The sequence below is a fragment of the Bicyclus anynana genome, chromosome 19, assembly GCF_947172395.1.
Source record: "Bicyclus anynana chromosome 19, ilBicAnyn1.1, whole genome shotgun sequence".
NCBI lineage: Eukaryota > Metazoa > Arthropoda > Insecta > Lepidoptera > Nymphalidae > Bicyclus > Bicyclus anynana.
This window is the reverse complement of record NC_069101.1, coordinates 10884187-10908019: the sequence shown is the minus strand read 5'-3', so window position 1 is coordinate 10908019 and position 23833 is coordinate 10884187. Positions and strand designations below refer to the sequence as shown.

Sequence of the window (23833 nt, the reverse complement as noted above, 5' to 3'; positions counted from 1 at the left end):
ACACAACTGAAAAGTTGGAGGTGCATGCCCCGGACCGGATTCGAACCCACACCCTCCAGAATCGGAGGCAGAGGTCGTATCCACTAGGCTATCACTGCCTTAATAGTAAAACTTACTGCTTAGTAATTAGTTTACGTGCATGTTTTAAGGATAAACAATTAAACATACACAATTCTCGTTTTCCTGGATAGATATTCAATATCTGTAATGAATATAGAGTCGCCTGGCGCCAGGACACAAACAATTTTGATTAAATATTACCTTGTTGTAATTAATTATCACTTATACCTACAAAGGCGTTTTATTGACGTAGGTATATTGAGATCAAAAAATAAAAAAATCGCCATATTGCCGTAAAAAAATAAACTAGTTGCTAGCCACAAACGGTCAATTATTCTCACGTTTCTGTAGCACCGACGACTACAATTGATCGTGTGTTGGTCACTGCGTACATGACTTCTATAGTATCCCGCGTGGGTACTGCCGTTTGCTTTTCAGAAACGTGAGAATAATTGACCGTCAATGGCGACCTTGACAGCATATTAAACACAAATGGCTGTAATGTCATGTTATTTGTGAGGCTGAGGATGTTACTTTGTTCCCGTATTCGCACGGGAACGGGAACTAAGCGAGGTAAGTAATAAGCAAAAATAACACTTCGGGTATCGTCTTCGTAGCGGTCAACAAAAGGCAAATTATAATACACCACGGGTCTTAGGCATGTGGCGCGTCGATTCACTTTCTACAAACGCTAACGCTTCGGAAACTAACTAAATGTATGGGAATGACAGATCCAATCGACAACGTCACGTAATCTGTCCATAGCAAATGCCATTCCTTTTTTTTTTATTCTCTACAAGTTAGCCCTTGACTACAATCCCACCTGATGGTAAGTGATGAAGCAATCTAAGATGGACACGGGTTAACTTGTAGGAGTAGGATGAAATCCACACTCCTTTCGGTTTCTACACATCGTACCAGAACGCTAAATCGCTTGGCGGTACGTCTTTGTCGATAGGGTGGTAACTAGCCACGGCAGAAGCCTCCCACCAGCCAGACCTGGACCAATTAAGAAAACCTCAATGGGCCCAGCCGGGGATCGAATCCAGGACCTTCCATACCACTGCGCCACGGAGGCCGTCAAATCCTATACATTTTTGAATTTCAGAAACGTTTGCGATCGTAGAAATAGAATCGTACAACTTGGCTACAGGCCCAGGTAAGTTCCCTGGGGCATGAAGCTCGTGACAAGATAATTTCGACATGCACCGTTTCACACCCCACGGCCGGTTCCCATCTTTATACTTGCTCACCATTTCCGACGATTATATTTAAGTACTGGCGAACATAGAACCTACTGTCTCTTGAACTCTAACGGTCATTGAACACAAGCGGAAAATTTCATAATAACTGATTGATTTTTTTTTTTTTTGTGAAGTATAACCAGTTTAACTTCTTTATGCACTCTTGACTTGAGTACACTGGTGAATGCGTTACAAATAGTGTAATCGGATGAGGCGAACGGACGTTGAGACTGTGAAGGAGAGATAAAGGAGTATCAGTCGTGAAACGCTTTTGTGCAGCGTAAGTGGTCTTTGTTCTGTGGGTTTTAAGCACGCATTTTTTATTAAACATAGAGTGTCTAATTCATCTGAATGTATGTCAATCAATCTAGAGACACTAGTAGTTCTACCAACAGCTGCAATAAATAGAATTACCTACTCATAGGTAGTCTACCGACCAATACAATATTTGAATTATAAATTATATGTATATTTTTCATATATTATAGTGAAAAATCGATATTAATTTATCACACATCTCAATCAATTTTTACTTATCTGTAAATTAAATTTAGATTTGGAACGGCTGAACCAATGTTGATGAAATTTTTTGCAAGTAACTAGGTAAGACCACATTACACAAAAAAATATTGAGAAGGTAAGTAGGTACTAGGTAGGTATTTATAGAATGCGCGACTAGTATATTTGAGAATGATAGTGATAGTTACCCCAAAAGTTTGTTCTGATCGTGTTGTGATTGTAATCGGGTTTTGGGTGTTTTTAAATTTGACTAATTTTTGTTTTATAACCTAGAACAAAACCCACTAAAGTTTCTGCTTCTGACCAATACCTAGTAATACGTATACCGTCTACTTTTATGTAAAAACACTAGGTATTTAGTCATAATTCTAAGAAAAGAAAAATATGCCGAGTTTTTAATTATTAATATTTACCTGAGAGAAATATGGCGGCAACACTGCCCTCTGATCGTCAAGTCTGGAACATTGCACTCGTTCCAGCAACTCGAATAGTTCGTGTTGAGCTCGCGCGCTACCTGTCGTCGTGGAACTGCTCCATGGCGCCGCAACGTGTTGCCGCCTGCGGAAATAAACGGAACTACGTTAACACGCTGTCGTAGTTACATAACTTCCGATAGATGGCGCTAATAGTCATCTTCATCATTAGAGAAGTTTCCTTGAACTATGATTATTTCAAGGAAACTTCTCTAGATGGCACTAAAAGTAGAAGTTATTTAAAGTGGTTGTTATAATTGGTAACGTAGTTTGAGTATATTTTTCTAGATGGCGTTAGACATATTATTCAGTGTTAGTGTAAAAGTGACTTGATTTTTGAAGTTTTAACCCAATACTGAAAGTAAAAGATTTCAAAGAATTGAAATATTTGGTTATTTAAGATATTTTAAGTTGAAAACTCACGTCTTTGTACCTAGCCTAGTCACGTGGTAACCAACCAACCAAGAATCTCTAGAAAAGATTCTGCTGTTACCCTGGACTAGACTTACAAAATATGTACATATCCATTACAAATAGATAAATATCCGATAGATACGTACGTATGTTAGTTAGGTAGGTATTTGATATTAGTCGTCGGCCGGAGAAAGGCAAATTATTAACGACTGTTTGCGTTTAGTTTAATTATAGCGCATTGTTCTGTACTTTACGTAAATAATTTCCAGAGAATTTCAGGAGCTTTTACAATACAATATAGGTTAGTAGGTACGGAATAGAAATGATAATAGCCGTGTATTATTTAGAGAGGTGGCAATGAGAACTATTGTCTTTGGTAATGGGTTAAATTTATATTGTTGGTACGTATTAATTATTTTATAGGTAGGTACGTATTTTCTGTATTCTCCTTGTATTAACGGTTTCGAAGATTTCGGTGCTGTAACCGAGACGTGCGGAGCGCGTCAGCCAAATTCCAGAAAACGACTGACAACACAACTACAAGGTACGAGTATCTTGACGAACCATTTTATACCATTTTTGTTTAGTGTGAAGTCTGCCAATACGCATTGGGCCAGCGTGGTGGACTAATGGCCTAACCCCTCTGATTCTGAGAGGTGACTCGAGCTCAGCAGTGAGCCGAATATGGATTGATATTTATTTTATATTAATTATTAATAGCACATAGGAATGGTTGATTTGATGGCATTGAATAGCACATTGGTATGGTTTTGAAAACTGTTATTTTTTATTCGATTACAGATAATAATTAATAATAGTGAATTAGCTATTGCCTGACATTATTTAAGCTTATTTATTTTACAGAAAATAAAGTACTGATCTTGTAATTTTATTTAACTTTATTCCACACATACTTACCCTAGTTCAAAGTAAAAGTCAAAATTAATTTATTTCAATTAGGCAATGAGTAGGCACTTAACTCACCCAAAGGCAGTTATTAAATGGACGGGAATCGAACTTAAGACTTCACGGTTTTGAGACCTGCCCCTACTTTACTTTTATAAACAATTGTATTTGTAAGTAACTATTTTTAATATTTTTCCATGTTTTTAATTTTCAATAGCACATTGTACTAAGTACTTAAAAAATTTAACAATACTCTAAATATGGCCATTTAACTGGCACGAGTCCGGTATTAATTTCAAAATTTTGAAAAGCGCATAATAAATGTTGACAACGTGACATAACTTTTTAAAACCGGTCTACCGTTGTTTGTATAAAATTAAAATAAAAAATACTGTACAAGTCCGTACCGCGCTATAATTTAGGTGTTCCGTGGCGATACCAATATATGTAGTTTAATTTTTTTTTCATGATTTATGTAAATGAAATCTATGTATGTGACCCTTTTTATTAATCTGAAATTGTAGCTGTAAGAATACTTTTTGTTAGCTAACTAACTGTTAGGATACTTCAAGTTTTGTTTTAAGAATATACCTACAGTCTAGTATTATTGTCAAATTCATTACAAATTACATTAAGTAAATAAAATGCTTAGTAATGATGAATAAATCATAGTTAATTTTAAACTTAAATCTTTGGTAAATTGTAATACAACACAAATACACAACTAATCTACACTAATACACAACTAATCTACACTAATACACAACTAATTTACACTAATATTATAAAGAAGATTGTTGTAAATACTGGATACTTACAGGATTTGAAAAATTATTTCACCAATAGAAAGCTACCTTATCAGGGAGTAACGCTATATTTTATTCTCGTATTCCCTATGGAATGGAAACTACGCGCGCGAAATCGCGAGGTTTTGCTACTACACAATAAACAACCACTTTATCAGCGGAACCCTAAAAATAGTCCGAGAGTAACCCCATCTGTTGACCAGTAACCGTAGCTACATTGCAGACAATTATTACAAATCCTACAGTAATAATGGCGCGAGCCTGTGATTTATAGGTTCAATTAACTGACCATTCAGTGAGCCCCTTTGCTTTGGATGACCTAAAATGGTTTTCCAAATTAAATTCGTCTCCCCTTGAATACTGAATAGTCCCAGAAACCGGTTCTGGGACCGTGACCACACGTTCTGCTTTGGACAGGACTATCCCGCTGTCCCTAGTCAGGGTAAAATCTTCACAAACGAATTTATTTATAATTTACAAGCGGACGCCCGCGACTTCGTCCGTCATCAGAACTCCTTAGTCTGGCAAAATCCGTTCTTAGCGAATGTCTAAGAACTACCTCCTTGCTAAATTTCAACTTTATACGTCAACTGGTTTTTGAGTTATCGTCATGAGTGACCTTTCGCTTTTATTATATTTAGTTTTTCCCGTGATTTATTGGAACACAACCACAATTTGGTGAAACACAAACAAAATAAATGTATAAAGTGAATTTTTTTAAAGAGTGTTAACGGCTTCGTAACGTAACGCGTTACGGCGCCACTCTGTCTAGCTTTTCTTTCTTTCGAATACGGCATCAGTTTTAAGTTACCACTTCTGTCGAACGTTTCGAGACACACACGTTTTTTTTACTTGCTTCAGTAAGTGTCCCGCTTTGAACAAAAACTAAATGGTCACGTTAGTTTCGGAGCAACTCAATCAAGGAATGTTTGTTTTTCTGCTGAGCCTAATTTCCGTGGCGCGGAGAGCCGAAGGGCGGGCATTGTTGAGATGAACGGCAGATGTTACGTTTGTACCAACACGATTGTTTTCTTTAAGTTATGACATGTTTATATTTTAGTTTATATAATAATGTAATTTTAAATTACCATTTTTGCCATACGCGTATGTTTAACCGATAAAATACAGAGAAGGTCAACAATTCGACGTGTATATATTTTTTTTATGAACATCTGTAATTTTTTACTGAGTAGTCCGATTTGATATTTTTTTTTAATTAGAAAGGGTTTTTGACGTGTCAACGTCTTGTAATTCGATGAAGCCGACTGCACACTCGAAAAAAGATGACGTCATGCGTCGTTCCCTCGTTCTAGGGTTGCTAATTTTTTTTATGAATGAATCAAGAAATGAAGTATATTATTAAACAGTATTTTATTTATTTACTTCTTATGACGTTGTCACGTTCAACTATCGTCAGTAAACAGAGTACAGACAACCGATTTTTTTAAATTATATTACAGATTAGGTCCCATATAAATTTCGAAAAAAATATCCAACCCTAAGAGTAGGAAAACAGGGGATGATTGTATGTATACCCTGATGTATTAATTGTAAAGTTTTACTTTACAAGCCAATGTCGTGTTGATTTTAGTCGTTACTGAAAAACCAAATTAAAGACAAAAAAGAATGTTTGAGAAACAAAAATGTTTGGCACGCCTTGAATTAAAAGATAACAGGCTTGGCACCGAATTCAAAGTGATCAATAGCTAGAAAATATTATAATGTTATTTTTCCCTTTTTAGTTTCGAGGGTACGTCAATGTTTTGGAGTCGGTTGTATTAAAAAAAAAAATAATTATGTCAAAAGTTAAAATTACAATTATTCAATCGGAACCATTATAAATCATTTATATACATTTTGTTATTTAATGGCTAACTTATAAAGAATTAAAAAAAAAATAAAGCACTCATGATTCCACAAAGTTTAACTACAAGGCATGGCAGGCAGGCAAGGAAGCACAGTCGTTTGTCGTTAAATACAAAAAAAAAGATTAAATAAACTGTCAATAAAAATAAAATTAATTAGAAAAGCCGTTGGTAGCCAAAAAAATGATGAAAGGCCTGCTTTATGCTTGATTTACATTAATTAAGCCAAGGACAATCTAATAAAGCTGATAGTTTTTACGGCGTTTTGATGTGATCATTTTTTGTCGTGGTCACCTGCCCAATCGTTTTCTATTAACGGCCACTTTAAGCTGTGTTTTGATATTATCAGTTCAAAGTTAAACCTTCAAATTAAAATTTAAGTTATTACTTAGACACTACTTACATGATGATTACCCTTTTTAGTTTTTATCATAGTAATCGTTGGCGTTCGTTAACTGTTGTAGTTCAGTGGTGTCTTTGGAGCACAAGGTCCGGAGTTCGAGTCCTGGATAGTTTTACGAAGTACTTATTGAATTTTTGTATTTAATTGCAAGATAATTGAGCCTTATATCTCGAAGTCTCAAAGTCACTCAGCTGGCATTAGAGCGAGCTATGCTTAATGTTTCTCTGCGTGATCGAATCAGAAATGAGGATATTCGCAAACGAACCCAAGTCACTGACATAGCTCAGCGAGTCGCGGAGCTGAAGTGGCAAAGAACCGATGGACGTTGGGGTCCCAAGGTGTTGGAATGGCACAGTGTTGGTCGACCCCCCACGTGGTGGACTGAAGACATCAAGCGGGTAGCTAGGAGCCGCTGGATGCTAACCTAGCTACCTCCCAACCGACTTTCGTTCATAAAGTTATTAATGTAAGTTTGTTAAAGTATAGGTAGGTAGGAATGTTTTAACGCCTATTTGAATTGTATAGTAATTTATACCTTCCCTCCTCCTCCTCCTCCTCTCGTACCAATCATTCTTAACAAAGTTTAGTGTCATATACAAAATACATATTAACGTATGTTGTAGGCATATCTTCGTAGAGTACCTAGGGCAAATGGAAGACCGGGAGGGAAGTGGGTCAAATTAAGATTCCAAGATTTGATTTTCTTACATACAAAGTTACAAGTGGAAATAATATATGAGTGTTATTTTAATTAACATTTTAATCGTTATTAAAACGTGAGTCTAACCTTCAAAGGGATTTTAAAACTAAAAGGAGTAATCTCCATTTTCTCCAACTTTTCCAATTAACGCGGTTATCATTACAATCAACAAACGGAGTTGATAAAGCCTCTGCGTTAGGAGGATTTAAACTAGTGTGCGGGTGTTTGGAGATAACTTTAAGAACTCTTAATTAAAGAAACTTTACATCAATAATTAGAACTTGGTTTAGGAGCGAGTGTCTTATATAGACTTCACACACGCAGAGAATTAAGATAATGGGGATGATGACTAAGTTTGAATAAATTGATTTTTATGATACATTCGGGTAAATAAGGTCAATGTTAACTAATTTATACAAAAAAAAGCAAAGAATGTCTGAATATTTGCAAAATAAATAAGATTATAAAATTTCAAAATCTATCAAATTTTTTTTTATCGTAATTACATGAAAAATCATACAGTTTTAGCTTCCTTACATTAAATGTGTCATTTTTTAATAAATGAACTATAAACACCAGTCGATAGTTATTTAAACCAACGACATCACTAGTTCGTGCCATTTTGTATGGAGCGTTTTTCAGGGATCAGGGAAAGCCGCAAATCTGACTCTTTAAATGCCTGTAGCTTTGAAAGTAATGATCGCAGATATCCTGTTACTTTTAGAAAATTGCTTTACTATTAGCATACTCTTAATTTATATACAATTTAAAAAACTGTCATCATCCCTATTCTCTGGTATGCAGGTTTCCTCACGATGTTTTCCTTCACCGATTGAGACACGTGATATTTAAGAAATCGTGTGTGAAGTCTGTCAATCTTCATTAGGCCAGCGTGGTGGACCAATAGCCTTACCCCTCTCATTCTGAGAGGAGACTCAAGATCAGCAGTGAGCCGAATATGGATTGATGACGTGGTGGTCTTATAAAGCCTAATAGCGGACGCCCGCAACTTCGTCCGTGTGGCAATGAATGTATGAATGAAAACTTTCAACCCCTATTTCACCACTTTAGGGGCTGAATTTTAAAAATTCTTGAATTACGTTATATCTCGTATTTTTTTTAGAATTTATAAAACTGTAACTCTAAAAATTAAGGACTTTCCATAGAAACTTTAAGCCCCTATTTAACCTTCTATTTTTATTTTAGGGTCATAAAATACCCTATGTTTTGCTCTAAGATTCTATTTAGGTTCAACCTTTAGGTTATTATTCCTCATTTTCACCGATCACAACTTTTAAACGGCTCAACCGATTTTAGGTACATTTTTGGAGTTTACTCCTTATGCATCGATTTTTCATATATGTATAGCCCCCGGTATGAAAAAAATATATTCGATGAACGAATGACAGCGTTACGTTTTTTTGTGCGGAACCTATTCTGCGCACCATTCACCGTGCGCTGCCGCCAAAAGCGTGCACAGGCGTGCGGGCGCGCTGTGTGCACGCTGTTAGCGGGCGCGCATGCCACGGCCTGCTGCTCCTAGGTTGCGCACCTTTCACTTATCAGGCGTCAATATTGAGCATACATAGTGTATGCTGCGGGGCTTTTTAGACAGTCGATCTGAAAGAGTAAACTCCATTTGGTCGGAGCTGACACACACTTTTTTTAATGACGAAACATTAGTTAAACGAAATAGGTGCACAATGATTGCCCGATAAGCCCATTTTGTTTATAAGTGTACATGTCAGTCACCACCCACACTAACACTCGGAAAACCTAAATAATGATCTGAATACCGGCAGGTACTCAAGTGTACCGGCATATTACTCGCCCACACTTCGGAAATTAATTGGACAATAAACTTAAGTATCCCATAAAATCGGGTAATATTTTAATCTACTCAACGACTCCTACTTAAAAGTCCATACTACAAGATCGACAAAAAATATACAGACTGTGTCACAGTTTTAGATCTGTTGAGATGTAGCCAGTGGCGTGCCCTGGGTTCTTAACTAGGGTAGGCACTACATATACAGATCGTACGAAATATGTAGAAAATTCCTCTTTCAATACAGATTTGTATAATAAATCCTAACAGCTATTTGTTATATGTACCTACATCAGATGGACCTGCTAGTATTGTAATAACAGATAACTTAGTACTTATTAAAAGTTTCGTAACAAAGCTTTTAGAGTAAGTACCATGTGGTAAGCATTATATTTGATATGGGTCTGATATCATAAACAAATAGCTTTTAAATAATATTAACATAGCACAGCTATGTTTATTATCTTTCTAAGAAGCGTGTGAACATTTAACAATTTGATAAAATCAACGGCAGAAACCGAGATCTTGACTTATTGTCTTTTGTTGCTAGTTAATTTTGTTCTATGGGGATTCCTTTATTTGTAGTTAGTCCTTAATTAAGCTTGCTTTACTACCAAAACCTTTCAACTCCTAGTTTCAATATGGAGTAGATGAAGCCATATATAGCAAATCATACTTCTGTAAAATGTCGTAAAAATATATTCTGTTTAACCAACTTCAAAAAATTAGGTTATCAATTAGACCACAGGGATGATGACAGTTTTTTAAATTGTATATAAATGAAGAGTTGGCCAATAGTAAAGCAATTTTAGAAAAGTAACAGGGTATCTGCGATCATTACTTTCGGAGCTACAGGGATTTAAAGGGTCCGATTTGCGGCGCTGCCGCGGATCCCTGAAAAACGTCCCATACAAAATGGTACGAATTAATGACGTCGTAGGTACATACCTAAGAATCGTTCTATTTGTGTGAGCGTTCAAACAAAATTACTAATATCTTTGTTATTTGTGCGTTTATGTTTATAGTTCATTTATTTAAAAATGTAAGGAAGCTAAAACTGTATCAGTTTTTATCTAATTACGATAAAAGATATTTAATAGATTTTGAAATCTTATAATCTTATTTATTTTGCAAATATCCGGTTAACATTGAACTTATTTATCCGAATGTATCATAAAAATCAATATAACCTAGTCCCCATTACACAGTTTTTGCAACGTTAATCTATACCAGCTTCTAAACATGTGTGTTTAAGTATGATGTTTGTAAGTTTGCCCCCGTAATTTTTATTGTATTTAACATCAATTTATCTCTTGACTTCCAATTCGATTGTTATATTTTATGTACAAACTAAAATGGTTACGCGCTAAACAAAACTTCAAGTATTTTTTAAATATCGATATTTATTCGAAACGATATCATTCAGTCAGTTTAACCTTGTATTATATAATCCAGAAAATTTATCTTTATTAATACATTGCCAAGTTACTCCCAAGAGCTGTGCAGTGATATCCAATTGCAGGATCAATATCAGTTCAACACAGTTCGATAGGCACGAACGACGACTGACACGACCTTCGCTTGTTGTAAAGGGAATCATGTTGTTAACATATAAAGGTGCTGATAGACTTGAACATTCATTTGTAACAGAACATCCAGCATTCGCCGTTTCTATATTTGTCGAACTGAACAACGAGCCGAGCCAAGTATAGAACCAAATATTGCTACGAACATTGTTGAGCAAGTATCTCCTCTTAGAATAAGAGGGGTTAAGCTAATAGTCCACCACGCTGGCCCACTGCGGACTGGCAGACGTCACACGTAAAGAATTAAGAACATTCTCAGATATCATAGTTTACTTATTTTTGAGACACGTGACATTTAATTTCTAAAATGCACATTGAAGGTCCGCTTCAAATTCAAGTTGTCGTGGGCAAGGTAGCAATTTATATGTATGTTTGTATGTATATTTAGGCATTTATTGTAATATTAGGTATACCGGTAAAGTAAAAGTTATTTTCGCATGAGTATAAAGCTCGCCGACCAGTTCATAAGACTCGATAACGTATCTGTTATCGGACTCTACGGGGACCGCAGTAAAAATATTTTTTATGCGAGTTCGTGTCGTTAATACGCAAAAATGTTCAGACTTGGAAGGCCTTCGGTTTTATTTTACTGGTCCTTTTATTGTGCGTTCTGATTGAACAATAAAGGCTTTCTTTCTATAGACTGAGAGCCTGGATTAGCCAGACCTACCTCATTTTATAAAAAGGTTGAAAATTGTCAGCCTATAGTGTTTTTCAGATAGCATGGGTACGGGTGGCAGTTGCCTCATGACGATCATAATAAGTACTATTATGGTGAATCGCGACAAACTTTTAAGAATGTCAACCGCACCATGCTACGAACTGTAAGCTCTTCACATAGGTAGTTAATTGTGGAGTTTGGTTTGGTTATTTTAGAAAATAGAACAGACCCTAAATCGTCCAAAATTTGTAATGTTTTTCTCGACATAATATTAAAAATCATGTCCCCAGTTGGCATCATTTGGGAAAACATCCTCAAAGTTTTTTTAAGAGCACTTTAAGGGTATCTACCGAAGGGGTGCTACGAAGCTAAGGGTCTGGCAACTAGAGAGACGATTCATCGTGATATTTCGAGGAAAATATCAAAAATCACGTTTTATATTTTAAACAATTGAGGATACGACAATAGTCGAATAGGAAAATCAGTCCTGGACACTTTAGGATTTTATAATTTCTTAATTAACTCAGGAAGGCTATTCTGGAACGATGATTTTACAGTGCGAGTATCGAATTCACCTCTATCTCTCTTTATCAAACCCGATACTACAGACAGAGAAAGATAGAGGAGAATTCGAAACTAGCACTTGCGAGTTATACAAAACATTGTTACAGAATTAGTAGCTAGTTACCACCATACCAGCAAAGACGTACGGCTAAACGATTAGGCATTTCCGATACTATGTCGCGTAGAAACCTGTTTGCGTTTTAGACTGTCTTACACATCATCACTAAACACCAGCTGGCCTATTCACTATTTCGTTATCAACCCATAAATATATATCTATGGTAGGAACATCGGCTGTTGAATTTTCAACCTTCATAAAATGAAGAAGGTCTGGCTATAGCATGCCCTCGATCTACTAAGTAATACTCAAATTTTATGTTGCCACGAACTCTAGCTGCTCTTCTAGCCTTTGTGTTGCAAAAGTTATTAACTAAAAATCCTAAAGTTATACGACTTTTGTGGCTCGGAAAGATATTTTATTCATATCTGACCGTAAACTTTTATCTTGTTTTTCAAAAGTATTTTCAAGGGTTTTTCCAGACGTGATTGCCCTTATTATATAAAGAAAAACGTGTTACCTACTAATGTTTTTCTTTTACTTTCCTTTTAACCTTTTACTTTACTTATTAATATGTGAATCTAATTTAGGACCGTGGTGGTTTGCGAGATAGAAAGCACAAAACCTCCAATGTCTTAGTATGAAATAGTAAATTGTTATACAAGGGGCTAAAAAGACCATTATATACGAGGTATTTTTAGGGCCCGAGCCGTAAGGCGAGGACTCTAAATAGAAACAGAGTTATAATAGGTTTTGTACCCGCGTGTAACACTTTAATTTTCAGTACGATTGCGAGAAAATAAGCATTATTCACGCGAATTATTTTTTAATATCTATTATTACTGTAAGAAAATTTTAAAAATATGTTTTAGAATGTTCTTTGTACCTATATCTTTAAGTGTTATGACATTAGTGTGGTGTGATGTGATGCCGCGAGGCGGTGGATGCAATTGTGTTGGGTAGATGACAGCCATACTTGATAGTACAAAAGCCTTTTTGAAAAATGTCTGGAAACGCGTGAATCACAACAAAGCATCGCTTCCTGGGCCTGGCGTGAATCCCTAAGCGGATAGGCTAGGACAGGGCAGGTAAACCTTTGGAATGCATTAAAAATTACTTTATTTTCATCAACTCGATATTGTGCAGAAGATTTTAACAGACTTTAAATTAAAAGTACACCAATAATAATAATAATATTATTTATATGAATTTAAGACATTTTCGACTGTAAACAAATAACTAAGAGTGTCAATTATAGCGAATTAGCCACATGCAGCTTGTACATTCCGCTGCTTTTAAACAATATTATTCAGTAATGTCCATTTAGACTACAATACCATGAGTTAACATAAGCATACTTATTTATTTATCTAGCACACTAATTATAAAACAAAGCGAATAATTAAACAAACAGGAGGAGGGGAAGTAAACTCATAATCATAATCATACGAAGGTACGAGAAGTATATTACACAAACGTGCAGTATAAAAAAAAGGTTCGCGAGCCCTGGAATAGGGAAATTTTAGGGGAGCACTCTGATAGCATTCCACACATTATATGTGTATGTGTGTGTATATGCAAACCGGAAAATTTTATTTCATGTGGTTGCTGGCGGACGCATCTTTCCCATTAAAATTTATGCTCCCAGGTAAAACGCATACATACATATACACACGCATACACACATCCACCTGAGATAAGGGTTTTTGGGCATTCTAAATATGTTAAGCAATGCCAACTGGGTATACATGTTAGTAATAAAGTAAATTAATAACCTTTATTTAAATACTCTTATTATTCTTATACAATCTCTGTTATATGTTTTCTTCATTCTTGGTATTCGTATATATTGGATTTTTAATGACGTCACTTTGCTAAGCATTGCACTACCAGAACAAAGCTAAATCTATAATAATTATCCTATATTATTGACTCTTTACAAATAATGGGTTCAAATCTAAGGTTACAAATACAAGGTGCTAATCTGCTCCAAATTTAAACTTTATTGTTTAACGTAAACAAGAAATTACACACATATATAAAATATAGTTAAAAAGTATTTTAATAGATAATAAATAGTTAAAATATTAAAAGTTAAAAAGTATTTTTCTAGATATTTATTTTATATACGCTTCATAACCTTTTATTATTTAGCATATATTAATTATTCGTATAGAAATGTCCAAAAGGTGCATTAAATTTCTACTATTTATTTAAATTTCGAGTTGATGATACTTAAAGAGAACTAAAAATAGAGGGAATAAAGAAAAGAAAGAAAGCTATATCTCCTTAAATGGAAATTACAATCGATATTTAAAAGAATCTTTTAAATAAAAGTTTCATGTAGAATCACATCGGAAATGAGATATAGCAAGTTTCTCATATAACTATTGTAGGGTAATCTTGCCAACGGGGGAGTTAATCTTGTTAAGTTAAGTTTTGGAAAGTTATTGTTTAGATAATATGTCTGTGTTGGATTATGTTACTAAATTGTTACATCTAGTGTAACTTTTGAACAATTTGCGAGTTTAAAGTTACACGATGTATCTATTTGGGTAGATAGTTATCTTGACTTATAGTAATTTAATTTGTTTTCATTTCATATTAGAACAAGTTAGAAAGTACTTATTACTTATCTATCGAGTGTAGTAGATAAAACAATATCATATGTGGAAATGTGTTAGGTATTTATAAAAATACATAAAATACTACCAATTTAAGAATTCAAACCATCGTGAGTGTTATTCATATTAATTCATTATGAAACTCACGTGAAACAATGTCGAAATATGCCTGACTAGTTACGGGGACCTTAGTCATGAGATGGTTCTTGCAACGCGGCACGATCCAAAATGCGACGCGGCGGCGCGCGCGGCCGCTCGCAGTGCGCGTTAAGACAATGGAAAATTAATAAAATACTATCTCATTAAATGTCGTTCTTTTACCAATTTTTTGTGTCTTCATTTTAATAAAAACAAAGTCGCTTCCCGCTGTCTCTACACATTGATCTTTTAAACTATCGAATAAAATAGAATGGTTCAAGGATTCCATGCGGATGGACAAAAAATTTTAACAAAATATCACTTAATCAACTTAAATTATTAGATATTTATTATACGCTCTGTATCTTAAATCAAATCAATAAATCTTGTAATAAATGATCGGCATGAAACACGGATTGTCGTGAAGGGAATGTACGATGAATATCTTATATCGAGATATTTGTGATTCCGATCTATCTAATCATCTTGGTTGTTTCTTTTTACTTCTTTAGAATCTTCATACTGCAAGAATGTATCGATGGAACTAGTTTCTACATAATGGACGTTTATATCATCGGATGGTAGGACGTAGTCTTGCGAAAGTAATAGTTCGCGACTGGCTCTTTAGTGAAATAGATCGCTCTTTTAGTTCGTTAGCTCCGATTTTGAATTCCAGAACAAAGTTTTGTTTGATTTCCTGTTGCACGCGGTTTATTGGTGTTTATGATAGAAAAACTATAACTCATACAAAGATCCGTATTAAAAACACCTTCACCCTGTTTAATGCATGAAGTGTTTTATATAAAATTTAGTACATTAAAAATAGGTTGCCTAAAAATTTCCTGGGCCAACTATTAATCATTAGTTACTATCATGAACTATATAGTTTGACCAAGAGTTTTTGAGGCAACCTACTTGCTACATATTTTTTAACATCCTGATTTTTATATAAGCCACTTTTCATCCAATAAATAGATGGGTGAACGTCGTTCTGACACGGATCTTCTACTATACCGTCAATCTATCTATTGAATATATCGTTTATTGAGTTTAAATAACGTTACAAATATTAAAAAATTAGATTACATATCATACAGTTTTAAACGTATTTTACATGACGACGAGCTAGAGATTGAGGTGTCAAAGAACAAAAGATCTACTTCACGAAACTCGGCCGTATCAGTCTTTCGAACTAGTACATTCGCGTACATCACTAGTCGGATGGTTCGGCTCCCGCTGCGCGGTCTTGTAATCTGCTGTTTATTGGTACATTACTCATATATATTGCCCGCTTTACTGTACTGGGCTTCTGTTCTACCGTGTTACAGCCTACAAATCAATTAGATACAGTCTTAAGTACAGTGTAAGGCGAAAGTTCAATATCTCAAGTTCAATACAATGCTCATAAATTCCGACAAACTTAACAATACATGTACTTATTAAAATCTATTGAACAAAGTTGTGTTTACATTACATTTCTAATGAATAGAGATTAAATTGATGTTATAGAATCAAGAATGACTGCAAATTTCTATCCATAACGAATCCACTGAAATCCACAGTGATACTGCTAGATGTTTTACTTTAGAGGTTTTATTATTATAATGTTTTAGTTCGCAATATAACAGAACGAATTTCTCAATGTTCAGTAGTTTCAACAATGATATATTTATCTGTTACATATCTCTCGATAACTTTAAGAAGTTTATCGTCAGCATTTGTATTTTTTAAGAAATCTAACGATAGATTAATAGAATCGATTAGAGACATTTGCCGTTAGCAAACTTCTGAACAATGTAGCAGCTTCGAAAAATGTATCGCAATATTTTAAGCCTTTTTGTACTTCTCGATGGTTTAGTCTAGTAGTTAATATGTGCGGTTACGCATCCTGATATCCTGTTTTCGACACCTGCCAACAAGAAAACTTAGAGCAGTCTACAGTCGGAAACTTTGTGGTGTAACACCCCTGTATCGCTGAAAGCCTTTTAGGACGTCCTAGAGAATACAATAGGACACTTAAGCTAACTTATCCTAATATACAAATCAAGACCACGTCGAAAGGTGACAAGAAGTCTGGCTGCATTTCCGCGACAGCCAGGTAGATTTACGCAAAAAATGAGCTTTTCTGTCACCTGTCAAGGCATTCACGGTAAAATAATTCGGAAGCATTTTTTGGCAACGCGACTTCATGCTTCAAGGGTTTCCACGGCAAAAGGAACAAACATGTATCTCTCGGTCAGAGAGGCATATTGTGAATATTAAAATAAATCAATTATTCATTGTTGAAACAGATAAGTAAAGCCATTACTTATAATAACAGTACAAGCCCTGTCTCAACAACCAGGATCGCATCAAAGCTCGCAGGCTGAAGTGGATTTATTAGCGGGGTAACATTCCGTGACCAGCGGTGCACATAAGTCTCCTTATGAATGTCACGATGTTTAGTGTAAGGAGATTGCATTTAAATTTATTTATTTATTATTTATTTATTTATTATCATCATAACTTAAAACTAGCCTTACAGGTATCACCTAATTCGCTAGCTTAGTACTATATTATAAATCTAAAACTTAATTCTATTTACCTATATACATTACAATTAATATTACCTACTTAGTATAACAAATACACCACTCAGCAATCCTTGTGAGTTCACTCTGAGTACAAGAGAAGATGTCGATGTTTTCAGCTACGACGTTCAGAGTGCGAAGTGCGCACGTCAACGGAGCTTTTTTGGCTAAAATAGTACGTCCGCTCGGTACCACCAGCAACTGAGGCTTGCGTCTCCGCGACACGTAACGGTCCGGGACGTTTAGGCTCACCTGTACTAGTACCTCCGCATTATACACCTTTCCTCTTAAGAGTTTAAAGATATATAACACGAGTGCCAGTTCCCTCCTAACCCGCAGTTCATTATATCCGACCATACCTAGTATAAATAACGTTGGGTACATTAATGGATAGTATGGGTATACCCCATACAGCCTCATATACAAATATCTAATAAATTTATTCTGTACGCGCTCCAACATCAGGCTATATTTAACCTCATGTGGAGCCCATATGACCGAGTTACTTTCTAACTGGCTTCTCACCAAAGCATTATAAAGCACTATTACCGCTTTTATGTTGCTGAAGCCCCTAACAGTACGTAGCAAAAAACCTAAATTTTTGTAGGCTTTCTTGCAGCACTTTGTTATGTGATTACGAAACGTCAGCTCCGTGTTCAAAATCACCCCCAGGTCCTTCACCTCCGAAACTCTCGAAGCTGGTACCCCATCGATCTTATAATCATAACGAAGGGGAGACTGTGCCTTAGAAAACGAAATTATGGCACATTTAGAAGTGTTAAATTGTAACTTATTGTCCTCACTCCATTTAACTACTCGATTGATGTCATTTTGTAATCTAACACAGTCATTCTCATCGTCTACAGTCAAAAAGAGCTTGAGGTCATCTGCGAACAACAAGCACTTTGCGTTCTTGATCACCAGAGGCAGGTCATTTATCATTAAAATAAACTGTAAAGGTCCTAGGTTGCTCCCTTGACTCACACCAGATCTGGTGAAATACGGTTCAGACCTATAACCACCGTAATCCACATATTGCTGCCTATCCCGTAAGTAACTCGCAAACCAGTTCAGAAGATGTTTAGTGAACCCAACCGATGCTAACTTTTTTAAGAGCACGTCGTTATCTACTAAATCAAAAGCCTTTTTAAAATCAAAATATGCTGAATCAGTCTGTCGCCCCCTGTCCAGTGTTGGAACAATATTAGACATATACGTGAGAAGGTTGCTCGTCGTACTCCTCGCTGGTCTGAATCCATGCTGCGCGTCCGATAGCTGTACGCTGACCTGGTTATATATGTTTTTGTGGATCGCTGACTCTAATACTTTTGCGGGAGTGGACAGCACCGCTACAGGCCTGTACCCCTCTAACTGTGTTCCCGATCGACCTTTAGGAACTGGGACGACTCTTGTTAATTTCCAAATCTCCGGAAACACAGCACCTTTAAGACACTGATTAAATATGTAATGCAGTGGCTCCGCTAGTACCCATCTACAGTCTCTGAATAGGTACGGTGGTATGCCATCTGGTCCCGCGGACTTTTTCGGCTTAAGTTGTGTAAGCGCCTGTCTTACCTCGTTCAAGGTCAATCGATCTACGTGAACCCGCGCTGCTGCGTTTGCTCCACCCGCTTCTGCTATAGCTGCGTCCACATTCAAGTCTGCTCGCTCTGGGCTATAGATCGAATGGAAGTAGTGAGCGAACTCTGTAGCACATTGCTCCGCACTCAACAGAACCCCATTCTTTAAAACTTTTTGTGGACCCCTATTACCCCTTTTTGATTTTGTAAAGTTCCAAAAGGATAAGGGATCCCTAAGGAGTTGATTCTGAACCCGGCGCTTATAGTCTTCGTGAGCCACTTCTATCATACTTTTGACCATTGCCCTGCTCCGCGAAAATTTATCATAATCGTCCCTCGAATTACTAGTTTTGTACCGCCGGTGAAGATCTGCTTTCAACTTTATGTTGCGAATTAATTCAACCGTGTACCACTCAGGGTAATTATACCCGGGGGATACAGGATTTCGCTTTTTTTTCGGAACCCAGCCATCGATTATTGACTTTAGAATATCATAAAAATACCTCAAACTATCCTCCAATTCCAAATTATACATCGGAGTCCAGTCCACGGCCGCGATCTCCGAGTACAGTGAAACAAAATCTGCTTTATAAAAATTCCAACCTAACGGGGTAGAAGGGCACTCTCCAGGTAGTCCCTCGTCTGCGTGGCGGTGTGAAGGCAACGTCAGGCTGATCTCGAGCGGTGGGTGGTGAGCGTCGACCGCCACGAGCGGCGCCGTCGCCGCGCGCACGCACACCCTGCCGTCCGCTGATAAAGCACTCAAAACCAGATCCAAACATCTGTCGTTACAATTACTTACTGTGTTACTCTGAGTGAACTCACAATAGGTCTGGAAATATTCGTAATAATTATTTATACACAAAGAACACGAATACATGTTAAAGTCCCCTACTACTACTACCTCTGTATAACTACTACAAAGTCTTTCTATAATTCCAAATAATACCATATACTCGCTTTCACAGCTATTAGGCGGTATATACACGACACATAACAACAACAAAAACCGTTCACGCAAGTGTACTGTCGCAGATACCAGTTCAAACGAATGCGCATCTATGTCTACATCACACTGCACTTGCCGCAGTTCAAGGCGCGGTGTGGCCACGAGAAACGCGCCACCTTGCTTACGACCATCTGCTCGGTCGCACCGTATAATTGTATATCCGGGTGGAATTAACTCAGCGTCGTGGATAGATTCATTACACCCTGTTTCTGTTACTGCGAACAAATCTGCATTGGAGGAGACCACCCCAGCGTAAAACTCTTCTAGTTTTGTTCGCAGTCCTCGAACGTTTTGGTAAAACAACTCCAATGATTTATTTCGACTATTAATCTCCTGTCTTTGGGCGTTTAGCGATCCTCCGAAACCAAATCCATTCACAGAATTCGACATTCACAGGCCAGATTTCTGATTGACACAATTGCTCATATTTGCTCTCTGGTACCCCTATTATAAATGAGGCATAATCTCGTTCAGTCTTATGTTTGATTTTTTCAACCTTAATTGGTACATCTATTAATTTTTCACGGACGTACTTATCCAGAATTTCTTCTGTAGTGTCCTTCTGTAGACGCCATACATGTAAAAATTTTTTCTTTTCCATACCTCTTATTTCAATAGTTTGTATACTCCCGCCTCTTCTTACTTCCCTATTCGGAAACCTGCTTTTCTTCCTGTTTACTACAATCTCGAATCCGTCATTATGCGCAGTGGTTGTTTGAGATGAGTTTTCGTCGCTTACTACTGGTTTGAAGGCTGCTGGCTTTTGTGGATCCTCATGCGAGTTTTGATTCTGTTTTACTGCGTTTGCAAAGGATTGCACTACACCGCTCGCCGACTTCGTGGCTCCACACTTTTTTGCAACTACCTGCTTTATTTGACTTTGATTTTCAGAATTCAAAAAAGAACTCTCCGATTCTGTTTGTAATAAAAGCCTTCTCTTATATTCTGAAATATCCTGATCACGCTTGTTTAAATCGAGCTTGAGTTGGTATATCGTTTGCTCGAGTGCGCTTACCTTGGCCATACTGTCATCTTGCGACCTTGCCTCTAAAGCTGTCAATTTATTTTCAATCTGATCCATGCGATTGTTACAGATAGAAATCATACTACTCAGAGCCGCGATATCCCCGCGAAAATCCTTTATCTCTTCTCTTACATGGCGAAGCTCATCGCGAAAGACACGTATCTCCAAACTGAGGTTCATGTTACTTAACTCGGTGCCATCCTCCGATACAGTGAATAATACACGAACTGGGCTATACGGTGTACCTGTGACTGCCACGAGAGTTCGTGTAACAATCAAAAATCTTTCTTTTTTTTAACTGACTTCAAAATTAAAGAATTTCTCAAGTTGATCGGTATGTTTTTATTTTTATTTTTTACTAGCTGACGCCGCGCTGTCTTACCCGCATAGTTTCTGTTCCCGTAGGAATACCGGGATAATATATAGCCTTCATTGATAAATGGGCTATCTAACACTGAAAGAATTTTTCAAATCGGATCAATAGTTCCTAAGACTAGCGTGTTCAAACAAACAAACTCTTCAGCTTTATAACATTTGTATAGAATTTCAATGACATGTTAGCCCTTGATTGCGACCTCACGATGCGATGGACCTGATGGTAAGTGACGATGCAATCTGAGAGAGAAAAAGGTGCAAGTTTATAACCCTTACCTCTGACGCGGCATCGTACCGGAACGCTAAATCTTGGGAACTTGGCGGTACGCATTTGCCGGTAGGGTGCCACGGCCGAAGCCTACCTACGATCTACTTAAGGTCTGGTCTGGTACATACTATTTATTTTTTTTAGTTTAGTAGAAACATTTTTATGATTTTGAAGTCGGTTTTATTTTTTGTTTCTAAGAAAGTAAAAATTCAAAATGAATTATTCGATAAAATCAACGTTTAAACATACAAAATGTTAATAGTTTTCCATAACACCGATACCGTATAATTAGATTGAAGGGTATAATCATGTAAACTGTAAATTATATTATAATCATAAATAATGAGACCCCATCGCAGGTGCTCTCAACCGTTGGTTGGTATTTTGCACGAGCCACAGGCTACTAGCAAATTAGTGGTTTTTGAACACCTAAGCTTAGACTACACATATACGGGTTTTTAACCAACTTTCTAAAAAGACGTGTGATAGGAAACTAACCAAAGGGATTTATAGGGCGAATAGTGGGAATGGGAAGGCCAAGGCGAACGTTCCTGGACCAAATCCAGGACATTCTCATTTAAAGCAAGGTCAATAGTATAGCTATCATAAACCGACGAATTTATATGAAATGATTGGTGAGATTGGAAGAAGGAGGGAGATCTGCAAGAATCGTATCGTATGTTTTTTTTTTTGATGCGTATGCTTAGCTGACCTCGTGAACAGACTAAAATTCACATACCAAATTATTATTTTTTTTGACCCCACACGCCAAAAGAGGTGTGTTAGAAGTTTAATCTTATGCGTTTAAGTCTGTCTGTATATATATCGATTTGGATCAAGAGCATACGCCATTAGTCATAATATCTTACGGTGGTACCTTCATCGACAACTTTCAACAAAAATACCTTCATCAAAAAAAATAGGTTGTCTGTAAAGTCGGTTTACTAACGATAGTTGAACGTGACAACGTCATAAGAGAATACTGATGGAATGGTTGCATTTTTAAAAGAAAATGATAATTTTTCTAAAATACTATTTAATAATCTTCATAGACCAGAATATACTTTATTTCTTGTAAAAAAAGATGGCAAGAGCGAGGCAACGACGCATGACGTCATCTTTTTTGAGTGTGCAGCCGGCTCCATCGAATTATAAGACGTTGTCACGTCAAAGAGTAACTATTACTTTGTATGCTTTGAAAACTCGGATAATGACATCGCAAAGTTTACACTCGGGTAAGTATAATTTCGGGTGTAATCCCTTACTGGGTGAGTCGAGAGTTATTAAATTACCCTCCACACAGGGTTTGTATACCTCAGGTGTGGGTGCAGCTTTATAATTGTAGGTGTAAAATAGCCCACATTACGGAGCACGATCGTTATAATTATGTAAATACGGTTTAGAAAAATTACATTAAAAGGGAACATGATACTACTATTATTTAAATTAGTATAATAGTGAGGTTAAATTATTTGTTAAAATGTCTACTTAACTACTAGTTTATTGTAAGCTTAAAATTTAAATTACCTCGGTATTTCGGTAAATTCGCATACGAATTAAGAATACCGAATTTTCGTAATTTAATATGGAGATTGGTACCTGGACAACGTATACATAATTAAACTTGTGACGTTTACTTGTGAAGTTATATTGTTAATAATAATATATATTGATTTTAAATAGAGCAACAGAGATGTTGACAGTTTTTAAAATCTATACTAATATTATAAAGCTGAAGAGTTTGTTTGTTTGTTTGAACGCGCTAATCTCAGGAACTACTGGTCCGATTTGATTCTTTCATTCTTAGATATTTCATTCATTCTTAGAATTCTTTCATTGTTAGATAGCCCATTTATCGAGGAAGGCTATATGCTATATATAATCCTCGTATTCCTACGGAAACGGGAACCACGCGGGTGAAACCGCGCGGTGTCAGCTAGTTTAATATAAATTAGGAGCATTAGTATTAGACCGGGTCTAATATTATGATAATCTAGTAGTTTCTGAGATTGGTGCTTTCAAACAAACTTTCCAGCTTTATAATATAAGTGTAGATAACTCAATTATCTTTTCCGACAGTGCTGTATTTCCGGTATAATTATTGTAACCCAGATTTGACCGCCTGCCGGTATTTAGTGATGGATTTCAATCTCGCCCC

General features: G+C 36.3%; 1 protein-coding gene across 6 annotated transcripts in view; it reads right to left on the bottom strand.

Moving 5' to 3' along the window:
* Positions 1 to 23833, bottom strand: part of LOC112045107 (rap1 GTPase-activating protein 1) — a 391775-nt gene that overhangs the window by 157068 nt on the left and 210874 nt on the right. For all 6 annotated transcript variants that reach the window (XM_052887390.1, XM_052887392.1, XM_052887391.1 and 3 more), the window contains one exon: positions 2237 to 2381. In XM_052887390.1, the coding sequence (XP_052743350.1) occupies positions 2237 to 2381 (145 nt within the window). The remainder of the gene's footprint in view (positions 1 to 2236; positions 2382 to 23833) is intronic.